This window comes from Notechis scutatus, chromosome 4, assembly GCF_049901735.1.
Source record: "Notechis scutatus isolate UNSWTSFEM ecotype Mainland chromosome 4, rNotScu1.2, whole genome shotgun sequence".
In the NCBI taxonomy this organism is placed as follows: domain Eukaryota; kingdom Metazoa; phylum Chordata; class Lepidosauria; order Squamata; family Elapidae; genus Notechis; species Notechis scutatus.
The window spans coordinates 85,851,063-85,871,011 of record NC_142012.1 but is presented as its reverse complement, the minus strand read 5'-3'; the positions used below and the strand labels follow the sequence as shown (position 1 = coordinate 85,871,011).

Genomic DNA, 19,949 nt, shown 5'->3' with positions numbered 1-19,949 from the left:
ACACTAAAAACAGGGCCAAAATAGGTGAAAAATGGCTGGAAAATGGGGCCAAAACAGGCCATGTGGCCTGTTTTTGGCTGGCAGGGTGCTGCAAGAGGTCATGGAGGGCGAAAACAAGATGGGGGGGCACACACAGACACCCCCCCACATGCCTCATTTTGGCCAGCAGGTTACTGCAGGAGGCATCTGTCCCGCTGTCCCACCCCCCTGCCAGCCCGCAGAAAATTACAATGCTGATCTGGCCCTCGAAAAAAATCTAGTTTGACACCCCTGTTCTAGCAGGTCAGCATTCTGTTACAGGTTGGTGCAGCCTGCTGTTTGATGAAATATTGACTACTATGAGGTAACCTCCTGTTGGATTTTCTATAAGTACTGCAGGGGTCCCCAACCACCGGGCCGCGGACCGGTACCGATCCGTGGATCATTTTCTACCAGGCCGCCAGTTTGCTGGGCGCCGCCATCTTGTTTTGACAGACATGATATTCTTCGGAATTCCGATTTTTGGGGGGAATCAGCCCCGCCCCACCCTTTCCCCCCCTTTCTTCTCCTCCTTCCCCTCCCCTCGGAGGCTCCCTGAGTCAGGAGTTGCTACTGCCCGGCGCGGCTCCAGTCCCGCTTTGCCTCGGGAAGGGAAAGGCAAAAAGGAAGAGCCGCGGCAGCGCTTTGCAAAGAGGACTGGCGAAGGCGAAGCGGTTTTGCAAACGATTCCTGGCCGCCCAGATGTAAATAAACGGTTTTTGCCCGGGAAGCCCATTCTCACAAGTTTAAAAGGCTCATGTAATAATACGCCTTTCTCTCTCCCCCCACCCCCCCAACGGGGCACGCTTCAACGACTCCTCGGGCCACTCTCGCTCTTTCAAAAGTGTGAGGCGGGAGTCAGTTGCAGGAAAAACCGAAGCGGGGACACAAGTCGCAACCGCAAGGCTAGTGGCGGGCGGAGTTGGGGGGGAGAAGACTATTATTCCTGTTATTCTCACGCTGTGGGGATAGTGAGTGGGTGTTTGGGTGTTCTGTGTGTGGGCGTGCGCGCTGCCTTTGGGGTTATAGAGCCGCTGCCTCTCGCTGAACTACCCGCACCGGACGCAAAAAGTTCTCCATGGGGAGGAAAGTGGACCCATGTCACGCCCTGGGTCTCTTCTCCCTCCCCTCCCCCCAGCTGCCAGGTGCCTGCGCGGTCAGCCCGGAGGAGCCCTGCCGCCTTTAGCCCGCAGCTCGGAGGATCTCATGCAGGGGAGGCGAGGAAGAGCCCGAAAGCACCAGCTGAGGCTTCCGTGCAGGGAGGGGAAGTCGCTGGGGAAGACCTGGAGGGGAGGTGGGGGGGGAGGAAATGCCTTGTCATGCGTGCTGATGCCGGTACCGGGCCGCGGATCATTTTGTGATGCCGGTACCGGGCCATGGCACAAAAAAGGTTGGGGGCCACTCGAGTACTGATCTTCCCCTTTCACCTAGAAGTTTAGGTAATTTTACAGAATGCACCTTTTGCCCTTCATCCCAGCTCCTGGTACCTTGTATTTGCTTAGTGTGCATTTCTTTAGGGAATTTGTCCATTAATTTTGATTTGTTCAGAAATCAGAAGGGCTCATGCAGTATTTAAAACCATTGCTGAAATTCTGATAAATATCGTCAGTAATGCTTTAGCTTAATATCCTTTCTTTACAAATTGTTGCTGTCTTTTTGGTGTTTTATATAGAACATACTGATTATTTTATGAGTAACCTTTGCTAGAGGAAAAAAGCAAGGCAGTAATCCGAACAAAAGCATGCCAAGCCTGGTGATACAGTAATGATACAGTCAATAAAACTAAAAAGTACAATCTTGTGCATATCTAATTGGACATTAATACTAGGTTCAATGGAAGTTAATCTTTTCTTCCTAAGTTCAGTTTTGGCCTTAAAAGAAAACTGATCACATAAACAACAAGTAACAGCCTGTCATTCCCATATTCTCTATTTCTCTCTCTCGCTCTCTCTCCCCCCCACCCCCCAGTATATTAGATAAGTAGTTCCCATGTTGTTTAAGCCTATGAGTAACAAATGAATTTTTGAAATGATATAGTGGTGGACAGTCTCAAAATGCAATGCTGCTGATTTGCTACTTTAATCAAACATATTTATTTTATTTTCCCACCCAAATTGTATTTTTCAGTCTAGAATTATCATATGCAAATAATTACAAGCATCACAGAGATGTGATTTTTTTTTTTTTTTGATGGCTCACTGAATCAGTCTCCCAGTACTTCATTAACCAGAAAAAAGAACTGAGTCTGATCCAAGAGCTGAATGCAGATCCTCTTCTATGCAAATTGTTTGTGTCATGAGTGGGATAAAATCATGAGATGAACTTTCCTTCTTTAAGATGTACTGATTGTTCTGTTTTATTATTTCTAAATTGTTATTCATATTTGAGGCAACAATGTGGTTATTAATGTTTGCTGAGAAATTCATAATTTTGGTCTTAAGAGGATTGATGTTAAGCCCTTCTTACTTGCATAATTCTGCTAAGACTTGTAGAATTTTGTTAACACTTCCTCCTGAAGCCCACCAATACAAGTAAAAGAATTGCTATAGAGTTTTCAAGTGCCTGTTACTGAGCTTAGTTGCCAAGGATGGAAAAACTGCAGTTCTCATCATACTTTGCTAGATAGCTTGTTTTAATTGTTTCCTTGTCTATTGTAAAAGTAAAGAATATAAAATACCAGCCATATTTCTAATATTTTGTTGATCATACCGTGATATGACTTTTTATGCTAATACTTTCTGTGAATCTTGTATTATTAATTGATCTTTACTGTGATTACCAGAATTAAACTTCAGCATTGTAATTAGTTCAGCATTTACTCAGTTAAAAAGTTCATGGTATCTACTCTTATAGCTTATATACACTATATACACTATGCACAATAAGAAGTATATTAATTTCTATCGTGTTTCTCACAAAATAAGGCTGGGCCTTATTTTATTTTTTTTGACCCCCGAAAAAATGGCTAGGCTGTCTTTTCGGTGGTGACTTAATTCCCCCCCCCTTGCATCCTTGGGTGGGTGGGCAGTGACAGCTTGGATGTTGACTTCGGCGTTGGTGAGGCACTTCGTATTGGGAGACCTTCCGCCACCATTGCTTTCCCTTCTCCCTTGCTGCCGCGGCGTTTAGAGCAACGCCGCGGCGTTTAGTGCAGTCACACGGCCATGTGCAGCCAGCCAGGGCTCCTCCCTGCAACCGGAGCCCGGTGGAGACACTCGGCTTCAGGCGCTCCTGTCGCCACCTTCCTGGGCATCGTTCGAAGGCAAAGCCCATTCTTTTAAAAATGACAGCCTACTACTGTTACGACAAAGCCTCCCCTGCCCGAGAGGGCAGCCCAACCCCACGTGGGGAGGCGAATCTCCTGGGGCCGCAGCGCAGGATCAGCCCACCCCGGGAGAAGCGCCCAGCTGCCATCCCTGCCTGGTGCCGGGCAGAGCATGAAGAGCTTCACCTGGGGCGCCCAGCGCAGCTGACAGGCAGGCCCTCCTGCCTGGCAGCGGAGCTCTGGCCAAGGCAGCGAGTGCCTCCCCGCCGGGCCCTCCTTTCATCCCGCCAGGGCCGCGCCGGAGCCGGGCGGGCTGGGCAGAGCTGGGAAAGTGAGCCGCGAGTGCGTGCCCGCCTGCCAAGCGAAAGCCAGGCTGACCCGAGCTTGGCTTCCCAAATCCCTCCAGCCCGACCCCAAAGGGGCCACCAAGAGAGGCTGCCTGAGGCAGTGATAGCGCCCACTCATCTGTGGACCAGGAGGCAAGGCGATGGCCCGCACCGTGTCCTCCAAGCTGAGCCCTGCCGAGTGAGTGCCTCTGCCTGATGCCCATGCCGCTGCAGCGTTTGGAGCTGCCAGCGTGTTTGGAGATGCGTGGGGAGGGGTTGGGTGAGGGGTGGAAAGGACAGGCGGCTTTGGGCTCTCTCCTCTGGACCCACCAGCCAGGGAAGCAGTGCTGCTGTCACCTCGCCTGCCTGTCCGCGGACGGGTGGGTGCTATCACTGCCTCGGGCTGCCTCTCCCGGTGGCCCCTTCGGGGTCAGGCTGGAAGGACTTGGGAAGCCAAGCTTGGGTCGGCCCAGCTCTTTCGCTTGGCAGGCGGGCGCGCACCCGCAGCTTGCTTTCCCAGCTCGCCCAGCTCTGGTGCGGCTCTGGCGGGATGAGTGGAGGCCCCGGCAGGGAGGCACTCGCTGCCTTGGCCAGAGCTCTGCCGTCGGGCAGGAGGGCCCACCTGTCAGCTGCGCTGGGCACCCCAGGCGAAGCTCTTCGCGTTCTGACCGGCGCCAGGCAGGGATGATGGCTGGGTGCTTCTCCCAAGACTATCCAAAGCTATTTTTGGCATACAGTAGAACCTCAAATCACAAACCAAATCAGGTGCCAACCAAAAAAATTCGCTAAATGTTTCACTCTGGTCACAAACACATCTTCAGGTGGCAATCAAACACAGCCGTGGCGACTTTCTCTTCCACACCATTTTTTTTGTACACACATGTGCAGTCAGTCTTGCTTCTAGTCACGACCAAATTGGGTTGCAAACGAAATTCTGGAACAGATTACAGTCGTGACCAGAGGTTCCACTGTAATAGCAAGTATTACTTCACCTTTCTTTTGAAATCTGACAAATGATGTGGATGGGGCAGATATTGTCTTTTGTAACAACTTTTTCATTGCTTCTATTTATTGTATGCTTTATTGTATGCAGCTTAGCATTCTCCAACCTGGTTTTAGAGATAGAATTTAAATTGGTTTAAATTATACAGCATAGTCTTCTCTAAACTGGTTTTCTCCATATGTGTTAAATATACATGCTAGGTGGAAAGTGTGGGAATAGTACTCCAATACATCTGGACAACAGTAAGACAAGAAATGTATAAAAGGCTTAAAATGATAATTTTGAAGTCATTTCACTTACATATTTTAAGTTGTATCTCTACATACATCTCTACCTGTACTCCCACTACTTCCCTAATATATTAGGGAGCTATTCTTATTTTTAACAAAATGTAAATGCTGTGTTACTTGTTTTGAGAAATTAACACCTTTATTTGTGGATGGCGTTGCATCATCCTAGACAGACCTGGTGTGTTCACCTGGTCTCACAATTCCTTCTCAAACAGCAACTGGCAGTCTTAGTAAGCTTTTAGGCAATTTTGTGTTGTGTGCCAGTTGTGCCCTTCCTTGGGTCTGGTCTTTCTGCCCAGTCACCCAAACCCTGGTCATTTCACTCTTGAACTATTGCAATGGACTATACAGGGCTACCCTTGAAGAGTTTTTCCAAGGTGTAGCTGGCTCAGAACACAGCTGCACAGAGTCACCTTCAGCAAGATGGCGGCATACAAATTCTTGAAGACAGTTCTTGAAGCCTCTAGGGTTGCCCACTATTATGTGACCTACGCTGGTTACCAGCTTGTTCCCAGGTCGAATTTTAGCTGTTGATTACTACCTTTAAAGCCCTTTATGACATAGGTCCAGGCTATTGGAGAAGCCATCTCACCCCAATAGGATTGGCCTGCCCCATCTATGCCTGCTGCAGATCCCATTGGTCAAGGAATTCTGGCTGTCAGGAACCAAAACAAGACCTTTCTGTTCTGGCTCCTGTGCTTTGGAATGTGTCCCCCAAGGTTGGATTCACACCTCACTCTTTTGGCCTTCTGAAAGGATCTGAAGACCTGATTCTGCCAGCTAGCCTGGGGTGTGTGATTCTGGAGGTGGTTAATAGACTGAGATAAGGCTTCACCTCCTGCCATATGCATCTTGCTCCCTTACCCAACTTTGCCAATTTTAATCCTATGTAATATGATTATTTATTGTCTTAACATTTAGTGCATTATATTATAATGACTATAAGCTGCTTAGAATCACCTTCAGGTAAGATGGGTGGCATATAAGTTTAATAAATAAAGTCTTCCATATTAAAATAAATATGCTGCACAGATAAATATTTCATTTGCATATCATGAAGGATTGTATATCATGGATATGCATAAGAGAAAAGATAATTACAGTTGATATATTGGATTCTGTGTTTCAAATGGAGTTAAGTGTTCCATCTTTTTTCAGACACTATACAGTCGGTGATTTAAGACATTCAATAGTTGTATGAAAATACAATCAATTTATTGCAAGCATATGATTTAAAATACAAGAGGACCCATGGTTTGATTTCTTCATTTGATACTGCTATGATATTGGGCTCACAGAAGTTCTGGAAAAAAAGTGTCCAAAAGCACAAAGCCCAACCTTGAAAAAGTGAGAAATTGAATGTTCAATCTCTATAGAGTCTTTGCTATTTTTCCTTTTTTTAAAAAAAAAATGATTGAACTTGTATGCTGCCAAATGTGACTCTAGGTGCCATACAGACATTGAATAGAATACAGAATAAAATATTAAAATAATACATAAAAATGTTAAATTTAAAACTTCAGTTAAAATAAACCAAACAGAGCTAAAGGGGAAGGGAGCAATGTCCGCACAGAGAAGAGGTGGATTGTTCCTTGCTCCATTCACCAGTGCACTATACTTTGGGACTGGTTATTATTTTCAACCTATCTTTTGTTGTTTTACACACACACAAAGTGGATGGGTCTAACCCTGCCTCCACCACTCTGAGTGAAGGATTCAGAGGAGAGCTTCTGTTTTTCTCTTTCTCAAACGTGCTGAGTTTGCAGCTCAAGTAAGGAGGAAAACAAACAAATATTTGTACATTATTTGCATGTTTTACAAGGATTGGTCTTTGACCACAAATCACACTTTGGAAGTACTGTATTAAATTTTTTGCTAACACAATACTTTTTCAAAGTGAAAACTGGAAAGACTGGAAGCTGACTGATAAGGCATTTGTTATTTTAGGGCACATTTGGTTCTTGAACCTGTTTATAGGAATATTTTGTATATAAAGTGGCTTAATAAAGCAAAAATGAATGCTAAGCTAATGTAAATGGTCTTCAGTAATCTTTTGTTTTGGAGCCAGCAGTTAGATCACAGAAGATAGTATTGGTTCAAGCTGTAATTGTAGGATCAGGAAAATGAAAGAAAGGGAGCTGGAACTACCAGGCTCTGAGATGAAAGACAATGCATAATCCTATCCTCAGTTGTTGTTTTGAAAGGAAGCAACCTTTTAGAACAGTGATTCTGAATTCTAAAACTGGGGGTAATTACCCTCCGAGAAGTTAATTTGGGCATACATTGGGTATAATGGAGCAATTTGTAACTGCTTGTTTATGAATCAAGAATCAAGTTTGGGATTGCTGCTGCCAAGATGTTTGTGTAAAATGAAGTTTGTGTGTGTGTGTGTGTGCGTGCACGTGCGTGTATATTGTGTAATATTACTCAAGACAGGAAAAGTAATTCTTGGGTCAAACAGTTTAAGAATCACTGTTTTGGATGCTCATTCTCACTGCATGACTCTTCTTAAGTGACTATGTAGAATCATGGTGATGTGATTGTGGGATCTTGCAGCACCTAAAATGCAGTCTGGAAGGGTGGCATGACAATTAACAAAGGCTGAAGGTGCTTTATGCACCATAAAACATCTTTTCCAAGGCCATCATAATGCTGAACAGACTTTAAACAACCAGTCAAAAGTTGAGGACTACCTAGAAAAGAGGATGAATCCAGGGCAGGAATGTAACCTGAATAAACTATCAGTCAAAACTCTCCCTAGTCCTAATGAAAATAAAGTGAAGGAGGAGAGAAGATGAAATAACTCAGACTTGCACAATTCTGTTACTATAGCTTTACAATAAAAGTAGTACTGGCCTACACAAATTGGATACCTACTCTCATCTGCCGTGAAGACCTGATAGGAGGTTTTGAAGGTTTGAATAGGAAAAAACAAATTGAAACTGAAACCTTGGGAAGGTTTGGTGCTTGTTCCTTGGTTATTTTTGATGGAATAGCACTGCCTGCAAAGAAACAGTTTGAAGATAGAATTCATCCAGAGTGCAGTAGCCACATAATTAACCTTTCTCCTATGCATATTCTTCATGATATGCAAATGAAATATTTATCTTAATATAGAAGCCCTTATTTATTAAACTTACATGCCATGACAACAACTCCAAATCTCGACCAACAAATGCTCTGTCCTACACATTGGTAAAAAAAAATCAGTACACCAAATACAAACTAGGCAGATATGACCTCGTTGATGATCCTCACTCTGTCAAGGACCTCGGAGTTCTCATATCAAATGACCTAAGCGCCAGAGCTCACTGTAACAGCATTGCCAAAAAGGCATTAAGAGTTGTAAATCTAATCTTATGAAGCTTCTCCGGAAATATCGAATTGCTAACTAGAGCATACAAAACTTTTGCTAGACCAATACTCGAATACAGCTCTTCAGTCTGGAATCTGCACTGTATATCAGACATTAATACAATTGAGCGAGTCCAGAAGTATTTCACTAGAAGAGTACTATACTCCTCTGGTCGCAACAGAATACCCTATATCACCAGGCTTGAGATTTTGGGCTTCGACAACCTTGAACTATGGCGCCTACAGTTAGACTTAAACGTAGCACACAAAATTATCTGCTACAAGGTCCTACCAGTCAATGACTACTTCAGCTTCAACCACAACAATACAAGAGCACACAACAGATACAAATTCAATGTAAACCGCTTCAAACTTGATTGCAGAAAGTACGACTTCAGCAACAGAATGGTCAATGCCTGGAATGCACTACCTGACTGTTGTTACATCCTCTAACCCCCACTCCTTTAACCTCAAACTATCCACTCAGCCCATTCCTAAGAGGTCTGTAAGGGGTGTGCATAAGTGCACAATCATACCTCCCATCCCTGTCCTATTGTCCCCTTTTATTTGTACCTATTTCCTGTATTCTTACTCATGTTTATATTTATACCTATTATCTTGTAAGCAATTGACTAATAATAATTAATAATTAATAATAATAATAAAACCAGACGTTGTTAAAAGTACTTAGTAATTTATTGGTGTTGCTTTTTTATTGTTCAAACAACTTAATCTGATATTGTAATAGCATTACGTGTTCTATTTTATTGCATGCCACTGTGATTTACATTAAGTGCCATATAAATTTGATAATCATGATACTGTACTGGTGAAAATATAGAAGGTCACAACAGGATGTGTGCACAGAATGGACACAAAATCATAAACTATAAAGGACAGAAAGGATTTGGAGAATCATCTAGCCTGGTCCATTCCAGGTCCGATGCAGGAATCAATCCCTGTGGTGTCTGTTTAAACATTTCTGGCAAAGGCAAATCTAGCTCTTCCCGAGTCAATGTGATCCTATGAAGGGGTCTTACATTAGGAGATCTTTCATGATGATGCTGGATTTTCTGAAACCTACTGCCTTGCCAGTCTTCTAGAACCCCTCTGTGAATTTCTGCCCTGTCTTCTCCATGACGTCCTTTAAGAGACTTGAGGACAAGTGTATCATCTTTCTGCAGTCCTAGCAATCCCTTTCCACGTTTCTCTGATGAACAAAGTGCAACCTCCTCCTGAACTCCTGTTTGCTCTCTTTTTTTGCTGATTCAGTGCAGCTAATCACTTTATCCTTTGTCTACTGAATGACAGTTTGCACAAACGAGCAGATTGTAGTTACAAATATAGGAAAGGCAGATTAAAGAGAGTGGCCTTGGTCTTCTTTATTTTTCTTGCAGTCAACCCAAAGATGTGATGTGATCACTGATGATCAGAAGCTCTCTTCCTCTTTCCTACGTTATGGGAAATTATATACAGGTAGTCCTCGACATATAACAGTTCATTTAGTGACCAAAGGTACAATGGCATTGAAAAAAGTAACTTACGACCATTTTTCACACTTGCGACCTTTGCAACGTCCTCATGATCAAAATTCAGACACTTGGCAATTGACTCATTTTTTTATGATTGCAGAGGTCATGTGATCATTGCGATCTTCTGACAAGCAAAGTCAATGGGAAAACCAGATTCACTTAAAAACCGTATTACTAACTAAACTAGTAATTCACTTAACAACTGTAGCAAGAAAGGTATAAAATAGAGCAAAATTTATTTAACAACTGTCTCACTTAGCAACAGAAATTTTGGGTTCAATTGTGGTCATAAGTTGAGGACTACCTGTAGTGGTTTAACAACATTTTTAAAACAGTATCCTCAAAATCAAGGTTTAAGTGTTAAGTACTGCATGATGTGACATCATAAAGTCTACAGCAGAAACAGAATTTTTATAATTTTTATAACATGGCATATGAGTCAAAGGATCAAAATATTTTTGTAAGTTAACCTATTGTTTTTCACTGATAATATTGGTTCCATTTTATCTATAAATACAGTCAAATCTTTGAACTAAAATCCAAACTAAAACCATACCAAATTGCAGAATTGTGTATAGGTGTAGGTGTGTTTCTTTAACAATTACACTTATTTGAGGAAAAATAATATTTAGAAGTATTTTAAAGAGTTCATCAACTGTTTTCACTTATTAGAACTGAATATTTATTTGGACCTGCTTATAGTGCTAAGAGTTACAACATAGCTCCATTGATTGCTTCCATGCTAGTGAAACCTGATCTTTAACAGATGTTTGAGAAGCTGCCAGTGTTCTCTATGATCAGTAGGCTAGACATTGCCCCCACCTTGGAGCAACTGTTTTCTCAGTCTTAAAATAAGTTTATTTTTTCTGGACACGTTTATTCTGTAATCAAACAGTTTAATTAACTCAAAATCAATAAACAGTTTTCTTTGCTGGCTACCAAATGAACCACATAGAAACTTACTTTGGTTGCAGCCAAATATTGTAAGTGCAGCAGTCGCTCTCCGCTTTTTAATGCTTATTTGCCAAGCAAGGAGAATAAAATTGACAAATGCTATTTTTTTATTTCTTCTGACATTCTCATTCGTAATAATGCTTCTCTTCCTTTCTTACACAGATTAAAGATTAAAACCAAATGTACTTTTAAGGACATTTTGAGTGCAGTAGCAGTTTTAGAACGTTGCATTTCAGTTTTTCCTGTGGGTATCCCCTAACATGCAGTAAAGCTTATATAATAATGTAGGTCATTAGTTTATCCCTGTAGGAATTAAATAGTAACTGGAGGAATTTTATATATTATCATTTTTTCATTTCCAACTATTCTACTCTTTATTATAAAAATATATAAGTTCATCAGAAATATGTTACTAAACTTAGGGTCATATTCAGAATAAGAGTCTTTTAAAAAGGGAACTGTGATGACCCGGGGTGTGGCACAAAAGCAACAAAGTCACAAAAGTAGGTAAAGTCCCAAAAAACCGGGGGGGCCCGGGCAACCACCCGCCCGAGGGGCCCCCCGCCCGGCGGCCTTTTCCACCCCCAAAAAGGTTTATGTGAAGATTGAATGATTGCATCATTTGTTTTACTTTAAGGCATTACCGCCCCCTGTCAATTTTAATAGTCGGCCCCCCAACTTTCCCCCTATAATCCAACTTGGCCCCCAATGTCCAGTTATCGGCTGGAGAAAAAACTCCCAAGAACAGTTTTTAAAGGGAAGAAATTCAGTCCGAACCCAAAATACATAAAAATTATAAATAAAAACCAACACAAACCACACTGCAGCAATTAACGAGACAGGACAGGATAAGGAATTGCAGACTTCAAAAGATAACGAAACATACACAGTTGGAAGGATGCCAGAACCCAGATAAGACTTGACAAACAAAAATAAATTCATGCTTTGCTTCCAGCAAAGTGCTGTGCGCAAATGCCCTTTTTAAATCCTGTTTTCCCAGCTGCAGCTAATGAAGGGAATCAGGACCCTTTTCTCCCCGTAACTCAGGTTGCTCCCTTCTCTGTTCCTCCCTGTGTGCCCTAAGATGAAGAGGGGGTGACCTTGGGTGAATGCCCAGTCAGACTGTGCCCTTCCCCAGTTTCTTCCACAGCCACACTCCCACTCCCTGTCAGCTGCTTGACCCCTCCCCCTAGGAAACAGATTCAAACAGGGGCATGACAGGAACCCTTATAATGTGTTGTCATTGTTGGATGCAGAATTTTAATTGTGGTTATTTGTAGTTGAACATGCATTCTTATTTCTTTATGAACAGAAAATGATTTGAAAGTTCATTTTCTTGCAATTTCTTTTCTTTTCTTTCTGTTAGGCCACCTCTTCTAGCTCCATCTATGAAAAAGAAGGAATACATTTGTCAGCTTTTTGATATCTATTATTATCGTTCTTTATTGCATTAGGCTTTTTTTTTAAAATCAGCTTAAAAACTAAGAATGAAATAATTAAGAAAAGTTCTAAATATCAACATGTTCTGCTAGCCTTTTCGCCGTATAACTATGCAATAATAATTGTTTGATTTGTGTTCCTAGGTATATGTGGAATTTGATGATCTTGAATGGGAAAAGCGAGAATGGGTTAAAGTTTATGAAGATTTTGCAGCATTCCTTGTGGAATACCAACTGATCTGGGCAAAGAGGAAGGATCCTAGCCAGTCTCAGGGATCAAAAATCAAGCATATTCAGTGGCCTGCACTGGTAAGATGTCTATTTTATGTTTTTACTTCCATTGAGAAACTTTAGAAAATAGAGCAGTGTCCTTCTGTAGTTGCAATTTATAAATCAGTCTGTTTGTTAAGAAAAAACCCTCTGGTTATGAGGGCATATAACTTAGTATTCTTACTTCAATAATTAGAAAGATTATTTCCTTTCTTTCAATACTAAAATCAGATTGGATCTTGATATTGCTCTGTTTGGGATGTACTATGGCTTGCCTCTATTTTGACCATACATTTCATATTGAAAGTATTCTACAAGTTTTTGCTATTGATATTATTCCTGCCACTTAGCTCAGATGTTCTTGTTTCTGTCCTAAATAAGGGTCAAGCATAAGTGTGTCCTAGCCATGTTTTTTTATTTCCTGCAGAGATTTATGATGCTGTCTGATCTTCTCTTATTCATCTTAAGGTCGCTGTACAAAGTTATTGGCTTCCCATTAAACATTGTTCTCATTTCTTCTTCTCATGAGAATGTTTGTATGCAGCTTACCATGCATGAACTGAACAGACAAAGAGACTTGGGTTGTTGCAATTTCTTTCTCCTAGTTGTTTTAATCTGTAATGTATTAATTCCTGGGAGAGTCATCCAGTGGCAATCCATTGTGCATTAGTTTAGCCAATCCCTGAAAGACTCACAATGCAACTAGCGATACAAGCTTCTCTGAAATGTTTGCTTCCCTATCTTCCAATTTTAAGACCTGTCTTGATATGGTTCTAGCTGTTCAGAATAGCCCTTAGCATCACTAGAGCATGCAGGCCCCTCCACCATTACTGTTCCTTTGGAGGGGATTGTTATGATCGTTTGCACAGTCGAGATATTTAGATTAGATTTGGCATTTCTGTCCACTTATTGGGTCCTTCTCAAGGGCTTGGATTAAGCAGATATTGTTTGATGATGTTAAACATATCGTCAAAGGATATTATCTGTTCTGAGTAAAGTTGCCTTTTCATTTATTCCTTGGGGATATTTACATAGTCCATCTGCCCTTCCTATTTCTTCAGTGCTCAGAACATCCATTTTCTCTCTTTATTAGTGGTGGGTGTGAGAATTAAGAGTTTGAATTCATTACCAGTAAAAATAATTATTACCAATAAAAAATGGTTATTTAGAACATGATAGACAGCTACATAATTACTTTCACTTTACCTCATTGATTAGCCCTTGGGCCATATCAAAGTGCAGAGTTCCAGACACAAATTATTACTAAAATCTGATAAAAGCAATTTAAAATGGAATTGGATAAAACACAATTTAAAATGAAATTGGAATAATATACAATTTAAAATGAAATTGGAATAAAATACAATAATTTAATATATAGGTAAATATAATACAATTACATTTCAGTATCACCCCTACAATCTACCCCAATCAGTCCCACATATGCCGATCTCAACGGAACCATTTTGCTTAAGTACTATGTTGTGTTAAATGTTATTTTCAGATTCTGGATGCACATAAGGTAAGTTGTTTTAATATGGGATCCCAGTGGGTCATCTGTCTCTCACCCTCTTATACAGGCAACAATCAAATGGGATGTGAGCCAGGTCTTCTACCTCTGCCGCTCTGCAAATGCAGAGATGTCTACTGTAGGATACAGAATGGAATCTCCCATATCTAACCATTGTGTCAAACGGTTCAAATCTCGCTCGCGTAAATATCTCCCTAAAATGTTTTGGCAGTTGTAATTTCAAATAGCTGTCTGTTTGAAAAGTACCGATTTATCGGCGTATAACACGCACAGGCGTATAACACGCATCTTCATTTTAAGAGGAAATTTCACTCCCACCCCACGGCAGCTTCAATCCACAGTGTCCCATTCTGCCTGCCTGCCTGCCTGCCTTAGTTTCTGGTTGTTTGGGAGCAGCTTCGACTGAGAATAATAACTATTCGCCTCTTTACTCAGCCGGGCTGTTCCGATTCAACCATTAACGAAGGCAGGCAGGCAGGCAGAACGGAGCACTGCGGGCGGGCGGGCGGGCGGACGGGGGTGGGGAGAAAAGCGCACAGGAAAAGCCCGCTTCTTTGAAGCAGTTTCTTCCTGTGCTGGTGGAGGAGCGAGAGAGACTGAGAGAGCTGACCCAGAGAGAAGGACAGGCTTCGGTTGCTTCCTCCCTCCCCTTCTTTCATTTGTGCCTTGATCCCCACCCACAGCATCACCACGGCTTCAAACGCGAAACCACACACAGCCCCCATTTTCAGGGGGTGTTAATGCCGTTTGTATTTGCTCAGCCATTTCAAGTTACCCCATTACTAAGGATAGATGTATCATTTCGTTTCCTTAATTCTTTGGGCCACTCTTTTTTAAATCGTTCTCTTCTTACAAAATTTGTTAGTTTGGTGATCCAGGAGACTAGTGATTGTGATTTTATTTGCTCTAGTAGACATAACTTGAGGAGTCTATCAGTCTCCATTTAATTGACTTTGTGCCAGCATTTATATGCTCTAATTTTGAATAGTGCATGAATTGTATAATTCCCAATTCAGCTCTTAACTGCTGCAGCATAATCAAATAAAACATTACATAAAATGTATATTTCTTTTTTTAAATTATTTATATTTCATACTTCTTAACTGTCCATTTCCCTCAGAGATGGGATCTGGGCGATATACAATTTAATCAATAAAATTAAGCATTAAAATAAAATAATTTAAGATTTAAAAATTAAATTATAAAAAAACACTATAAAATTTCAAAATATGGAGATCTCCAAGATGGGGAGGTTAGTTGTTAATACAGGAGGGGGGAATCCTCATGGGGCCAACTATCCCCATGATTATGGGGGCACCTGTGTCCTCCCAGGAAGACCACACAGCCAAATTTTGACCCCCTTGCAGAAGACCAAGAGATTGGGGGCTTTCCTCACCTCTGAGGGCAAGATGTTTCATGATGTAGGGCAGCATCAGAAAAGGCCCTCTTCTTAGACCCTGCCAGCTAAAAAAATTTGATTGATGGAGTCTGTAACATACCTCCCCTGCTTGAGTAAGTGGGACAGGCTGATGTGATAGGGTGAACCCAGCTCTGTAAGTAGCCCGGTCCTATGCCATATACGGCTTTATAGGTAATAAGCAACCTTGAATTGGACCCAGAAGCAAACTGGCACCCAGTGAATTTGTGGAGCAGAGGTGTTATGTATGCCCTTCTTTGGGACACCCAATATAGTTTGTACAGCTGCATTCTGCACCAGTGGAAGCTTTTCTATCTGGTGAATTAGTTACTTAGTTATTAGATCAAAACAAGTTCCATCAATTAAGTTGAGTTCTGTCTAATCCTATATATCACTGATCAGAAATTTGCCATTGTCAGCAACTGGAATCATCCTAACAGTTACTTGTAACACATCCTTTCCAAACCATTCCGACCAAGTAGTCCAGAAAAGTAGCATTGTTAATAATTTTGGATTTTGCCAAGAGATTTTGAATGGGGATGCATAGAGTAACAGAACTGTTAAAATTATCTAAGTACTTTGGTTCATCTACATTGGTTAAATTCATAACCAATATGTTTAGATTTCTGTAAACTTGTCCTTTCTACCCCTTGTTTATTCCTCTTAATAGTTGGGAATCTATATGCTAGTTTATTTAGCTCAAATAAACTTTATTTTGTAATGGGATTTTCAGAACTAGTAATAAAAAAGGTAACCTGAAGACTAGTCATAAGTCACATTTTTCAGCACCATCATAACTTTGAACAATTGTCAAAGAATGGTCATTAAGCAAGGACCTCATGAAAGTGAAATTTTTGGAAATTTGGCTATTTCCCAAAAAATTAGTAATACCATTAGTGTTTCAATAATATCATCAGGTGTGTGTGTGTGTGTGTGTGTGTGTGTGTGTGTGTGTGTGAGAGAGAGAGAGAGAGAGAGAGAGATTGACCAATGTTTGGTTTGTCCTGTTAACGTAAGGTAATAGTCGAAGGGGAATAACTGCAGTCCTTAAAGTTTTCACTGCACGTTCTCTGTTGTGATTAGATCTGCATATTCAGAAAACTGGTTGTGCTGGAAGTTAAAATCAAAAGTCATAGGTGTGAAGTCCTTGATATGTTCCCTGAGCTTGCTTGCAGACATTTCATTTTACAATATGCAGATCTTTCGTTACCCAGCTAGGTAACATGATCCACAGAGTGATGCTCCAAGGACTCCACAGTTCAACCCTGAGCTACATATTATATTCTGCTAAAAGTCATAAGGCCTGGCTGTCTGAGGGACCACCTTTCTTCCACTGTTTCTAGCTATCTAGTATTCACAGAATGAGTACGCTGCCATATCTAAAACAGTGTAGTCCTAAGGCATTTAGAGGTGCCAGGCCTTCAATTTTGTAATGCCCATCCTCTGAAACTGCATCCCCCCTCCCCCCAGCTTTAAGTTGTTTGCACCCTGCTGTCCTTAAGTATACCTGGAAGACTCTATCCATAGGAGCTTCTTTAGGAAGCATCATGTTAGTTAGCTAGGTGGGAATTTAATCATTATGATAGGTGTTTTAGTACATTTTTGAAAGTTGTATTAAATATTGTTTTTAAATACATATGCTACCCATAATTGTTTATGAGTTGGATAGCCTGTAAGTGTTTCTCAGACCTGCCTTGGCTCTTCAGTGAGGTGGGGCTAATGTCAGCAAGCATGTTCTAGTTTCTGGCAGAAATTAACTTTTCCCCCAGTAGATCTTGGCTCATTCATTCTTTTTACAATATTTTAAATCCAGATGGATAAGAAGCATAATGGAAAAACTCTGCTTTTCAGGCTTCTGTTGAACAGTATTTTCCTGCTAGGCTTTGATATACTAAGAATTCACTTGGGAGTTAATTGCCAGGCTGATTGCAGTTTAATTTCCAGCCTGCTGGATCACAAAAAAACAGAACAAAGCCAGCCTTTTTTTTAATCCTTAAGCCTTCTTTTTCACAAGGTTTGATGTTTTGTCCTCTTCAGTGTTATTTGCAGTATGTCATAACATCCCTATTTCACAGTTCCTGTGTCTTTCTGGGATAGGCTGTATAGAAACTTTGAGTCATATAATGTTCCATTGTTCATTTTACAAGGATCAGCAGCCTCTTCTGCTTTATCCTATCCTTCAGAAGATTTAAGGCAGAGTGTTTGACTACTATCTTTCTTGCCTGTTGGCTGATCTTTATCACAATATTAACTTAGAGTTGCTAAATCTTCAAGTCTCTATGTGACATTGGCCACTCCCTAGCTTGTGAAATTTCATTACTGTGTTTTGTTTTGTATTTTACCTGTACTGTATTCTATTTTAGTTATAAGCAGGTGATTGACTATAAGCAACTTAAAACTTTGTATATACATAAAGACTGTTGATTTGGACATTTGTTAAAAAGTCAATAATTAATTAAAATACCAATTTTCCCTCCTGAATCTATGTTGTGTATATTTTTAAAATAAAAAATATTTGTTTCCAATATTAATTTCTTTGAATATGCAAGGGAATGTTCTTTTTGTTCTTAGAGCAAATGGTATAAGAATAGACAGAATGTCAAAGTTAATTTGAAAAGAATTCAAAACATGATAAGTACATAGATATGTGATCTCATTCACAACAACTGAGATGCACAAGGAAAACACCTGCAAATAGATTAAGGGCTGGTCCAAGACTTATTGTCACCATAGACTTCACCTCCAAATTTAAAAAGAATGAAGCATCATGGACTATCTCTGCCTTCCTGGTGTTGCAGTTCTGGACTGGATCTTTTTATCTAACTGAATTATTCATTGGAAAAATGGTGGAAGGGAAATAAAACTTAGGCTAAATGCAAAACAAGTTAAAATCATTCTGTATGCCAATAAAAGAGAATATTCGTAGCTTGGGGTTGAAATGAGGGATCCTTGGTGCTCTCTGAACTTGGACATGAGGTACTGATGATGATACCTAATTTGGGGAATGAAATGTCTGCAATAAAACAACCAAGCTCAGAGAGCACCAAGGACCTCTCAGTCTGTATGCTTTGTAAAAGTATGTAATGCAGCATTCTTGCACATAGTTGCATTTAAAGTCTGTCTTGAAATAATCAAGAGATATTTTCTTCATTTAAGCTGCATGAAAGAGAGTCACCATGATAGGCAATCCTGATAGATACAGGTGGGATTCTTTCTTTTTTTTTTGAAGGAAATAATATACTATGAATTACATTTTAAAATGTTCAGTGGACCAGCTTGTGATTCTTAATGGTACACATTTATTGTGTCCATAAATATATGTTTTGTCTTAATTTAACCAATGATCCAGTAACTCTATATGCTTTCTAATGTTAACTCTGCTTTTTATCAAACTATTAACTGTGTGTTTGTTGCTGCTTTGCCATTAAGATTATAAAATATTAGTGAGGTGGTTGGCCCATTTAGAATCTAGATTTTAATTTTTACTTATTCCATCTGTACTTTTTTAAAAAAAGAACTTAAGGCAGCAAACATACTTAATACTTCTTTCTCCTCCTCTTTTCCTCACAAGAACCCAGCGAGGTGAGTTGGGGTAAAAGAGAGTGATTGGCCCAAAAATATTTTTGTGAAGTACATTACCACAATGAAGTCTAATTGTTCATTTCCATATGAAGTATTTTTTATAATGTTAAAGTTTCTGAAGGTTTTTTGGAACCATGTTGTCAAAGTTGTTCTTTGACAGCATAGTTCCAAAAAAATACAGAATTCACTAGGGTACATGAAATTAAAAACATTTTCAGTAGTATGGAATGTGATTGCTTATATGAATTCGACCATGGTATTAAAATAACTAAGCATATAGTATCTTGCAGTTTTTTTTTAAGTTGTCCTAGATGTAATGATTTAGAGCAGGGGTCTTCAAACTTGACAGCTTTAAGACTTGTGGACCAACTCCCAGAATTCCTCCTCCAGTCATGTTAGCTCAGGAATTCTGGGAGTTGAAGTCCTCAAGACCACAAGTCTTAAACTTGCCAAGTTTGAAGACCCTTGTTTTAGAGCAAGAGTCTTCAAACTTGGCAAGTTTAAGACTTGTGGACTTCAACTCCCAGAATTCCTGAGCTAACATGACTGGAGGAGGAATTCTGGGAGTTGACGTCCACAAGTCTTAAAGCTATCAAGTTTGAAGACCCTGATTTGGAGGAACATTGTCAGAATTGGAAATTGCATATATGCATCTGTTCTGTAAGTCTATAAATTCAGAAAATACTGATGTCCATCTGAGGTGTCTGTGACTTTTTTTTTCTTTTCTTAGTTAAGTGGAATATAAACATTTGTAGGTTGTAGTAATTAGAAAGTAAATTTTTCTGCAGAAATATGTTTATATCAATTACAGTTTCACTGTTTCTGATATTAGTAAAATAGTAAAATAGTACTGAGCTCCTCCAGACGTGGTACAAGATAGCATTTCCTTCTGCATTTTCTTCTTTCTTTATATCAATACTTTTTTCCTTGTTTCATATTGCTGCATGGCAAGTTGTTTTGAAAAGGAT

At 40.4% G+C, this 19,949-nt stretch overlaps 1 protein-coding gene across 8 annotated transcripts in view; it reads left to right on the top strand.

The window, feature by feature from the left end:
- The window catches only part of JMJD1C (jumonji domain containing 1C), a 121,114-nt gene that overhangs the window by 22,255 nt on the left and 78,910 nt on the right, over window positions 1-19,949 (top strand). For all 8 annotated transcript variants that reach the window (XR_015749336.1, XM_087964037.1, XM_087964032.1 and 5 more), the window contains exon 2: window positions 12,326-12,490. Coding sequence is in view for 3 of the 8 variants with exons in the window: in XM_087964037.1 (XP_087820163.1) it covers window positions 12,326-12,490 (165 nt within the window). In the remaining 5 variants the exon portion in view is untranslated. The remainder of the gene's footprint in view (window positions 1-12,325; window positions 12,491-19,949) is intronic.